This window comes from Mesoplodon densirostris, chromosome 5 (assembly GCF_025265405.1).
Source record: "Mesoplodon densirostris isolate mMesDen1 chromosome 5, mMesDen1 primary haplotype, whole genome shotgun sequence".
Lineage (NCBI taxonomy): Eukaryota > Metazoa > Chordata > Mammalia > Artiodactyla > Ziphiidae > Mesoplodon > Mesoplodon densirostris.
The window spans coordinates 128,759,264-128,770,719 of record NC_082665.1 but is presented as its reverse complement, the minus strand read 5'-3'; the positions used below and the strand labels follow the sequence as shown (position 1 = coordinate 128,770,719).

At 41.8% G+C, this 11,456-nt stretch overlaps 1 protein-coding gene across 1 annotated transcript; it reads right to left on the bottom strand.

Moving 5' to 3' along the window:
* Positions 1–10,667: 10,667 nt before the first annotated feature.
* On the bottom strand, positions 10,668–11,456 carry LOC132490546 (proline-rich protein 23C-like). The gene has a single exon (XM_060098873.1). It carries the CDS (start codon positions 11,454–11,456, stop codon positions 10,668–10,670), a length of 789 nt encoding a protein of 262 aa, XP_059954856.1.

Below are 11,456 nucleotides of genomic sequence, written 5' to 3'. Positions count from 1 at the left end.
GACCTCGACCGACGGACGGCGCCCCCGGGGCCTGGCAGAGGGCGAGGGCCGCGCTCGATCCTGCACGCTGTGACGGGTTTCAACGACGGCTGAGGCAAGCCGGGGCGGGGCGGCGCGATGCGGGGACGGCAGGACGGCGCGGTACGGGACGAGTCCTCGGAGCTCCGGGGCTGCCTCCTGCAGTTGGTCCTGCAGTTCAGGTTTCTAAGGGAACGGCGTCTGGCGCGGGGCTGGGGCTGGCGCCTTCGAATCTTCAGCTCGTCACGCCGATTCGTCTACGCAACAGACAGCGAGAGATGTTACAGGTGAAGCCAGTGGAATCCTAGTCGCAAAATGTCACGCTAAGCTCCGCCCCCTCCAAGGCTCCGCCCCGTAGACCTCGCGGTATCTGTGCTGCCCAACAGCCGGGGCTGTGGTTGGTAGAAAGCTACTGTTAAAGTCCTCCAGGGGCCAGAATACTCGTGTCCTTCATTTTTAGAGAAAAAAAGATACACCGCAAATGGAACTTTAAATATTAATCACCTTTAAGGTTAATATTTTCCTTTGATTTCAGGCATTCTAGAGAAAAAAACCACTCAAATAGACCACCCCCTTGGCAACATAAAACGGACCTATCTAAATGTTCCATGAAGTTCCTTTAATGCTTGGCCTATCATTTCAGAAGTAAATGGAAAATACTCATATATGTTTAGGTAAAGTTCTGTCTTAATAGTAAAATATTTGTGGCAGTTGCTTCCTGAAGATAAAAGCTGTTATAAAATTAAAACAATCTTAGTATAATTAAATTGTTTTATTCAGTATTTATTATATGTCAACCATTCTACTGAGGTTTAAAAAATGATCTTTATTTATTTCATTTTATTTTATTTTATTTTATTTATTTATTTTGCGGTACGCGGGCCTCTCACTGTTGTGGCCTCTCCCATTTCGGAGCACAGGCTCCAGACGTGCTGGCTCAGTGGGCATGGTTCACGGGCCAACCGCTCCGCGGCATGCAGGATCTTCCCGGACCGGGGCACGAACCCGTGTTCCCTGCGTCGGCAGGCGGACCCTCAACCACTGCACCACCAGGGAAGCCCTGATCATGTTTTTGAAAAAGTTTTTTATTTTTATGTATTTTTGGCTGCGTTGGGTCTTTGTTGCTGCTTGCGGGCTTTCTCTAGTTGCGGCGAGCGGGGGCTAGTCTTCGCTGCGGTGCACAGGCTTCTCGTGGTGGCTTCTCTTTGTTGCGGAGCACGGGCTCTAGGCACACGGGCTTCTGTAGTTGTGGCACGCAGGCTCAGTAGTCGTGGTTCTTGGGCTCTAGAGTGCAGGGTCAGGAGTTACGGCACATGGGCTTAGTTGCTCCACGGCTTGTGGGATCTTCCCGGACCAGGGCTCGAACCCGTGTCCCCTGCATTGGCAGGCGAATTCTTAACCACTGCGCCACCAGGGAAGTCCCCACCCGAATTCTTTATTCAGTAAACATCCCTAGCCCCTGGCCTTTGGGGAGATGGATTTGAGATTTGTTCTCCTTTCTCCTTGCTTGACTGCCATGTGAATAAACTCTTCCTCTGCTGCAAACCTCTCTATCTCAGATTTGGGCTTTCTGTGTGTGAGGCAAATGAACGTGGCTCAGTAACAATTACTCCAAATTGTGTCCCCCTCTATAATCACAATTTAAAAGATTTATTCTCAGAGGAGTGGCTACCTCCTAAATTTCTAGCTTAGCCCTTTACATATCCAAACTCCATCAATCCTTATGCCCTTCTGGAAAAATTCATCTTTTCAGTGAAACTTAAACTATCAGTTCTTCCCTTCCCTCCATAACTGGAACTTAAATTCCACAGATAGTCATTTTAATCATTGCTATATTTATATCTTTTTTAAAAATTATTATTTATTGAGGTAACATTTGTTTATAACATTATATAAGTTTCATATGGACAACATTATATTTCTACTTCTGTACACACTACAGCATGCTCACCAACAAAGATTTAGTTTGTATAGTCACCACAGAGTTGGTCCTCTTTATCCATTTCATCCTTTCCCCTCTGGTAGCCACTACTCTGTTCTCTGTATCTACATGTTTGTTTTGGTTTGGTGTGGTTTGTTCATTTACTTTGTATGTTTTTTTAAAAAAAATTTTATTCCATATCTATGTGAAATCATATGGTATTTGGCTTTCTCTAGCTGACTTACTTCACTTAGCATAATACTCTCAGTGTCCATCTATGCTGTGGCAAATGGCAAGATTTTATTTGTTTTCTATGGCTGTATCTATATTGTATATATTGTGTTTCACATGTTCTTTATTCATTTATTGGTTGATGGGCACTGCGGTTGTTGCTATATCTTGACTATTGTAAATAATGCTGCAATGAGCTTGAGGGTGCATAAGTGTTTTCAAGTTAGTGTTTTCATATACTTTGGATAAGTACTCAGAAGTGGGATAGCTGGATCATATGGTAGTTCTATTCCTGAATTTCTAAGGAATCTTCATACTGTTCTCCATAGTGGCTGTGCCAGTTTACATTCCCACCGACACCGCATGAGGGCTCACTTTTCTCCACGTACTCGCCAACACTTTTAATTTCTTGCCTTTTGATAAAAGCCATTCTAACCGGTATGAAGTGATATCTCATTGTGGGTTTTTTTTTTTTTAGTTTTTTAAAAATTGAGGTATAATGGAGTTACAGTGTTTTGTTTCAGGTGTACAACATAATGATGAACAATTCCTAAAGATTATACTCCATTTATAGTTATTATAAAATATTGGCTATGGGCCCTTGCCTGGAGGTCCAGTGGTTAAGACTCCATGCTTCCACTGCAGGGGGCCCGGGTTCAGTCCCTGTTCAGGGAACTAAGATCCCCGTGTGCTGCGGGGTACGGCCAAAAAATAAATATTGGCTGTATTCCCTGTGTTGTACAATATATCCTTGTAGCTTAATTACTTTAAACATAGTAGTTTATACCTCTTCATCTCTTACCCCTATCTTGCCTCTCCCCACTTGTAACCACTAGTTTGTTCTCTATATCTGTGAATCTGTTTCTTTTTTGTTATATTCACTAGTTTGTTTTATTTTCTGGATTCCATGTTTAAGTGATAACATAACAGTATTTGTCTTTCTCTGTCTGACTTATTTCACTATGCATAATACCCTACAAGTCTATCCATGTTGTTGTAAATGACAAAATTTCACTCTTTTTCTATGGCTGAGTATATACATACACACAGACACACACATGCATATATATATCACATCACATCTTCTTTAGCTGTTCATCTGTTGATGGACACTTAGGTTGTTTCCATATTTTGGCTGTCATAAATAATGCTGCCATGAACATTCAGCTGCATGTATCTTTTCAAAGTAGTGTTTTTGTTTTCTTTGGATATATACCCAGGTGTGGAACTGCTGTATCAAATGGTAATTCTATTTAGTTTTTTGAGGAACCTCCACACTGTTTTCCACAGTGGCTGCACCAATTCACATTCCCACCAACAGTGTACGGGGGTTCCCTTTATTTCACAACCTAGCCAACATTCGTTATTTGTGGTCGTTTTGATGTTAGGTGTTCTTACAGGTGTGAGGTGGTATCTCATGGTGGTTTGATTTGTATTTCTCTGACGGTTAGTGATGTTGAGCATCTTTTCATGTGCCTGTTGGCCAACTGTTATGTCTTCTTTGGAAAAATGTCTGTTCACCTCTTCCGCCCATTTTTGTTAATTGATTTTTATTGGAGTGTAGTTGATTTACAATGTTGTGTTAGTTTCAGGTGTACAGCAAAGTGAATCAGTTATACATATATCCACTGTTTTTCAGATTCTGTTCCCATATACGTTATTACAGAGTACTGAGGAGAGTTGTATAAACTTTTTTTTTTACATCTTTATTGGAATATAATTGCTTTACAATGGTGTGTTAGTTTCTGCCTTATAACAAAGTGAATCAGTTATACATATACATATGTTCCCATATGTCTTCCCTCTTGCGTCTCCCTCCCTCCCACCCTCCCTATCCCACCCCTCTAGGTGGTCACAAAGCACTGAGCTGATCTCCCTGTGCTATGCGGCTGCTTCCCACTAGCTATCTGTTTTATATTTGGTAGTGTATATATGTCCATGCCTCTCTCTTGCTTTGTCAGAGCTTACCCTTGCCCCTCCCCATATCCTCAAGTCCATTCTGTAGTAGGTCTGTGTCTTTATTCCTGTCTTACCCCTGGGTACTTCATGACATTTTTTTCTTAAATTCCATATATATGTGTTAGCACATGGTATTTGTCTTTCTCTTTCTGACTGACTTCACTCTGTATGACAGACTCCAGGTCCATCCACCTCATTACAGATAGCTCAATTTCGTTTCTTTTTATGGCTGTGTAATATTCCATTGTATATATGTGCCACATCTTCTTTATCCATTCATCCAATGATGGACACTTAGGTTGTTTCCATCTCTGGGGTATTGTAAATAGAGCTGCAATGAATATTTTGGTACATGACTCCTTTTGAATTATGGTTTTCTCAGGGTATATGCCCAGTAGTGGGATTGCTGGGTCATATGGTAGTTCTATTTGTAGTTTTTTAAGGAACCTCCATACTGTTCTCCATAGTGGCTGTACCAATTCACATTCCGACCAGCAGTACAAGAGTGTTCCCTTTTCTCCACGCCCTCTCCAGCATTTATTATTTCTAGACTTTTAGATGATGGCCATTCTGACTGGTGTGATATGATATCTCATTGTAGTTTTGATTTGCATTTCTCTAAAGATTAATGACGTTGAGCATTCTTTCATGTGTTTGTTGGCAGTCTGTATATCTTCTTTGGAGAAATGTCTATTTAGGACTTCTGCCCATTTTTGGATTGGGTTGTTTGTTTGTTTTCTATTGAGCTGCATGCGGTGCTTATAAATTTTGGAGATTAATCCTTTGTCAGTTGCTTCACTTGCAAATATTTTCTCCCATTCTGAGGGTTGTCTTTTGGTCTTGTTTATGGTTTCCTTTGCTGTGCAAAACCTTTGAAGTTTCATTAGGTCACATTTGTTTATTTTTGTTTTTGTTTCCATTTCTCTAGGAGGTGGGTCAAAAAGGATCTTGCTGTGGTTTATGTCATAGAGTGTTCTGCCTATATTTTCCTCTAAGAGTTTGATAGTTTCTGGCCTTACATTGAGGTCTTTAATCCATTTTGAGCTTATTTTGGTGTATGGTATTAGGGAGTGATCTAATCTCATACTTTTACATGTCCCTGTCCAGTTTTCCCAGCACTTCTTATTGAAGAGGCTGTCCTTTCTCCACTGTACATCCCTGCCTCCTTTATCAAAGATAAGGTGACCATATGTGCGTGGGTTTATCTCTGGGCTTTCTATCCTGTTCCTTCTGCCCATTTTTAAATCAGGTTGTTTGCTTTTTCCTATTGAGTTGTATGAGCTGTTTATATATTTTGGATATTAACTCCTTATTGGTCATCTCATTCCCAAATATTTTCCCCCATTCAGTAGGTTGTCTTTTCATTTTGTTGATGGTTTCCTTTGCTGTGTGAAAACTTTTAGGTTTAATTAGGTCCCATTTGTTTATTTTGGCTTTTGTTTCCTTTGCCTTAGGAGACAGATTAAAAAAATATACAGTAAAGATAGAAAATCAACCATGTACAAAGCTAGTAGGAAGGTTAAAAGCCAAAAGTAGTAATATCATCTGTATCTACAGTAAGCAGTTTGGGGATACACAAAATAATTAGATGTAAAATATGATGTCAAAAACAGTAATCATAAGGGGAGGAGAGTACAATTGTAGGGTTGTTAAATGCATTTGAGATTTGAGATCAGCAACTTAAAACAATCACATATAACAATATATCACTGTATATAAACTTCATGATAGACACAAACAGAAAAATCTATAATAGATGCACACAGAAAAAAGAGGAAAGAATTTGAACATGACATTAAAGATAGTCATCAAATCACAAGACAAAAGAATGAAAGAAGAAAGGAAGAAAAAAGCACTACAAAACAACGCCAAAACAATTAATAAAATGGCAATAAGAACATACACATCAATAATTATTAAAAGTAAATGGACTAAATGCTGCAATCAAAAGACATAGGGCGATAGATAAATAAGGACCTACTGTATGGCACAGGGAACTATATTCAATATCTTGTATATAATAACTTATAATGGAAAAGAATCTGAAAAAGAATATATACATATATAGATCACTTTGCTGTACACCTGAAACTAATACAACATTGTAAACCAACTATACTTCAATAAAAAGTTGTTTGTTTTGAAAAAAAAAAAGAGTGGCTGAATGGATGCAAAAGCAAGACCCATATATATGCTGCCTACAAGAGACTCACTTCAGATCTAAAGACACACACAGACTGAAACTGAGGGGATGGAAAAAGGTACTCCATGCAAAAGGAAATAAAAAGAAAGCTGGGGAGCAATACTTATATCAGACATAGACTTTAAGAGAAATAGACTTTTGTGGTTTTGATTTGCATTTCTCTAATAATTTGTGATGGTGAACATCTTTTCATGTGTCTAATGGCCATCTATGTCTTCTTTGGAAGATGTCCTGTACCCATTTTGGGGTTGTTTTATTTTTGTTGTTGTTGTGAGTTCTTTCTATATTTTGGATGTTAACCCCTTATTGGATATATGATTTGCAAGGATCTTCTTCCATTAGGTAGGTTCCCTTTTCATTTTGTTCCTGGTTTCCTTTACTCTGCAGAAACTTCTTAGTTTGATGTAATCCTATTTGTTTACTTTTGCTTGTGTTTCCCTTGCCTGAGGAGACACATAAGTGGAAAAGTGTTCTGCGCTCATGGATTGGAAGAAATAACATCGTTCAAATGTCTATATTACCTAAAGCAAACTTCAGATTCAATGCAATCTCTATCAAAGTCCCAAGGATATTTTTTGCAAAAATAGAATAAAAAAGTCTTAGATTTACATGAAAACCTAAGAGACCGTGAACAGCCAAAGCAATGCTGATAAAAAGAACAAAGTTGAAGGTATCACACTCTCTGAGTTAAAACTATATTATAAAGCTACAATAATCAAAACAGCATTATATTTGCAGAAAAGCAGATACATAGGTCAATGGAACATAATTGAGAACCTGGGAGTAAACCCACATATATATGGATAATTAATTCATGGCAAGGAAGCAAAGAGCGTATAATGGAAAAGGACAGTCTCTTCAATAAATGGTGACGGGGGAACTTCCCTGGTGGTGCAGTGGTTTAAAATCCATCTGCCCATGCAGGGGGACACGGGTTCAATTCCTGGTCTGGCAAGATCCCACATGCCACGGGGCAACTAAGCCCGTGTGCCACAACGACTGAGCCTGTTCTCTAGAGCCCACGAGCCACAACTACTGATCACCTGCTCTACAGCTACCGAAGCCCGTGTGCCTAGAGCCTGTGCTCCGCAACAAGAGAAGCCACTGCAATGAGAAGCCCATGGACTGCAATGAAGACCCAACGCAGCCAAAAATAAATAAATAAATAAATTTAGATTAAAAAATGGTGTTGGGAAAACTGGACAGCCACATGCTAAGAAAAAAAAAAGAAACTAGACCACTATCTCACACCACACACAAAAGTCATCTCAAAATGCATTAAAGACTTCAGTGTAGGGCTTCCCTGGTGGCGCAGTGGTTGAGAGTCCGCCTGCCGATGCAGGGGACACGGGTTCGTGCCCCGGTCCGGGAAGATCCCACATGCCGCGGAGCGGCTGGGCCCGTGAGCCATGGCTGCTGAGCCTGCGCATCCGGAGCCTGTGCTCCGCAACGGGAGAGGCCACAACAGTGAGAGGCCCATGTACTGCAAAAAAAAAAAAAAAAAAAAAAAAAGGGCAGAAGACCTAAATAGACATTTCTCCAAAGAAGACATACAGAAGGCCAAAAAGCACATGAAAATATGCTCAATATCACTAATTACTAGACAAATGCAAATCAAACTACAATGAGGTATCACGTCACACTGGTCAGCATGAGCATCATTAAAAAGTCCACATATAATAAGTGCTGGAGAGGGTGTGGAGAAAAGGGAACTCTCCTACAGTGTTGAAGGGAATGTAAATTGGTGCAGCCATTATGGAGAACAGTATGGAGATTCCTTAAAAAACTAAAAAGAGTTGCTATATGGTCCAGCAGTCCCACTCCTGGGCAAATATCCCGAGAAAACTCTAATTTGAAAAGATACATGCACCCCAATATTCATAGTAGCACTATTTAAAATAGCCAACTGGCGACTTCCTTGGTGGTGCAGTGGTTAAGAATCTGCCTGCCAGTGCAGGGGACACAGGTTTGAGCCCTGGGCTGGGAAGACCCCACATGCCGCCAAGCAACTAAGCCCGTGTGCCACAACTACTGAAGCCCGCTAGCCTAGAGCCCACGAGCCACAGCTACTGAGCCCACATGCCACAATTACTGAGGCCCGTGCACCTAGAGCCCGTGCTCTGCAACAAGAGAAGCCATCGTAATGAGAAGCCTGTGCACTTCAACGAAGGGTAGCCCCCGCTCGCTGCAACTAGAGAAAGCCCACATGCAGCAACAAAACCCAACACAGCCCAAAATTAAATAAATAAATGAAAAAAAATACCCAAGACATGGAAGCAACCTAAATGTCTATCTACAGATGAATGGATAAAAAGATGTGGCATACCTATACAAAGGAATACTACTCAGCCATAAATGAGAATGAGATGATGCCATTTGTAGCAACATGGATGGACCTAGAGATTATCATACTAAGTGAAGTAAGTCAAAGAAAGGTAAATATCATATGATATCACTTGTAAGTGGAATCTAAAATATGATACAAATGAACTTATTTACAAAACAGAAATAGACTCACAGACATAGAAAACAACCTTATGTTTACCAAAGGGGAAAGAGGGTGGGGGAGAGATAAATTAGGAGTTTGGGATTAGCAGATATAAAACTATTATGTATTCAATGTAAAACAGATAAACAACAAGGTCCTACTGTATAGCACAGGGAACTATATTCAATATCCTGTAATAAACCATAACCATGTAAAAGAATATGGAAAAAATATATATAACTTTGCTGTACACCAGAAAGTAGCACAACAATGTAAATCAACTATACTTCAATTAAAAAATAAAATTAAATTAAAAAATGTGCTAATGAACAGCTGAATCAAATATAAAAGGAATAACAACTTGATTGGCAGAGACCTCTTGCCTGCAACAACAATAAAAAATGGCAGAACAATGGAGTAATGTCTTTAAAGTACTTAAATAACACTTTAGAATTAGGAATGAATATATAATAAAAATTTTCAGATATACAAGACTATGAGAGTGTACTACACAAAACATGTTGAGATTTACAAAACCAAGATAATTTGCTACACATAGGGTATAGTGGAAAGAACTATTAAAGTATATTCTTCAGCAAGAAGAAAATTGAGGCTAGACTTTGAGAGTGGAATATAAGAATAAAAAGGTAGAGAGGAAATGGTTAAAGCATGTTGGTGAATATAAATAGTATTGATGTTTAAAAAAACTGAAACCATCTTGTCTTCAGCTTTACCTGTAGATTTTATTTCTTTTATAAAAATGTGAAACAAATATGGTAATTAATTAATGTTTTATTTTTAAATTTTTAAATTTATTTATTTTTGGCTGCATTGGGTCTTTGTTGCTGAGCACGGGCTTTCTCTGGTTGCGGTGAGCGGGGGCTGCTCTTCGTTGAGGTGCACGGGCTTCTCACTGCAGTGGCTTCTCTGGTGGCGAAGCATGGGCTGTAGGTGCGCGGGCTTCAGCTGTGGCTCATGGGCTTAGTTGCTCCACGGCATGTGGGATCTTCCCGGACCAGGGCTCGAACCCATGTCCCCTGCATTAGCAGGCAGATTCTTAACCACTGCGCCACCAGGGAGGCCCCTAAATTAATGTTTTAAAAGTTAGAGGTTTGATTTACAAAAGAAAAAACTCGGGGTAGAATTTAGAAGGTATGGATAATGTGGAATAGCAGGAATGCAAACATTTTACATCAGTCTCTGAGTCAAAATAACCAGAGGAACAGATTCAAAAAGGAAATGTGTATCCTAATACATGCTGAAAACATCTGATAAAATCCAGCATTTATTCATAATGAAAAGTGAACTTGACTGGAAGAGAACTTCCTCAGGTTAAGAGGAAGCTATGAACAAACATCATACAATTATGTATAGTAACCATCACACTATTTTGCAGCTTTCCAGGAGAGCAGCTCAAAACACCAAGAAAGAGAAAAGCCATGGCTAAAAATCTTTATAAATTCATGGGAAAACATATAACATGAGAAATCCAGTTATTTATTGGTTTGGGGAGAAATAGGGTAGCAATAGGGTATGGTGCTGGAGAGAGTAGAATTTGAGAGAAAATAACTGACGCAAACGAGCGGGAATGGATAGGCCTGAGAATGATGTTTAAAATCTGAACACACACTGTCCGGTATCCCTGGGCAGATTTTCCATTTCAAAGCTGAGGTCTAGAGTCTGCTTTCTTTTCCTGACATAACTTCTCCTGCTACTATAGCCAGTCTGGAGGGGAAAAGGAGTTGTTGGCCCACGAGATGCTTAATTTCCAGGTTGTAGGACATTCAGTGTAAAAGACGCCGGGAAATGCATTGGGCCTCCAGTGTGTGTGTGTACCGGGGTGGAGTTCATTCGGGGAACAGACATCTCTGGGCCTTGCGCTTAGGACCATAAGGGCGTTGGGGGCGCTCGTGAGGACCCGGAATAGGAGAGGGAGGTAGAGGTTGGAGTGGTGAGTCCGGAAAGGGCTCCAGAAGGTGCATGTCCAGGTTGTCGTCGTGGTGAGGAGAGCCTTTCTCTGGACTAGGATTGGGCGCCCAAGGACAGGGCTCTGGGACAAAGCCCTGCGCGCTGGGTCCCGACACCCTTGCGGTGATGCTGCGGAGCTCAGCGACGGAGCCGGCTTCAGCCTCCATCCCAGGCGGCAGGAGCTCGGCATCTGCTTCCTCCCTGTTGACCTCTTCTTGGCGGGCGATCTCTGGGACAGCTGCGCAGAAGAATCCCGGCTCCAGGGCCATGTACTCCCCTGGAGCGCTCAGGAAAGCGGCCCGTTGCAGGCCCTGTCCCCACGGGCCTTCCACGCCCCAGCCCAGGAGGGCCTCGGGGACCAGCATGAGGATGTGATCTCCGAGAGACACTTGCAGCACGGACGTGGGCTCGGGCTCCAGCAGCACGTCGACGTCATCTAGGGGCAGGTGCAGGGCACAGCCGGCGGGCAGGACCACTACGGAAGTGAGCGCGTCCGCGGCCGGAGGTCCCGTCAGGTTGTCCAGGCTGGGCGCCGCCTCGGACTCGGACTCGGACTCGGGGCCCTCGGGCTCCTCCGTTCGGCGGCGCTTGGCGGGGCCGGGTCCTTCGGTCTGCGGTCCCCACCAGTCCGCAGGGTAGGCACTGGGGCTGCGGGACCGGCTGCCCAT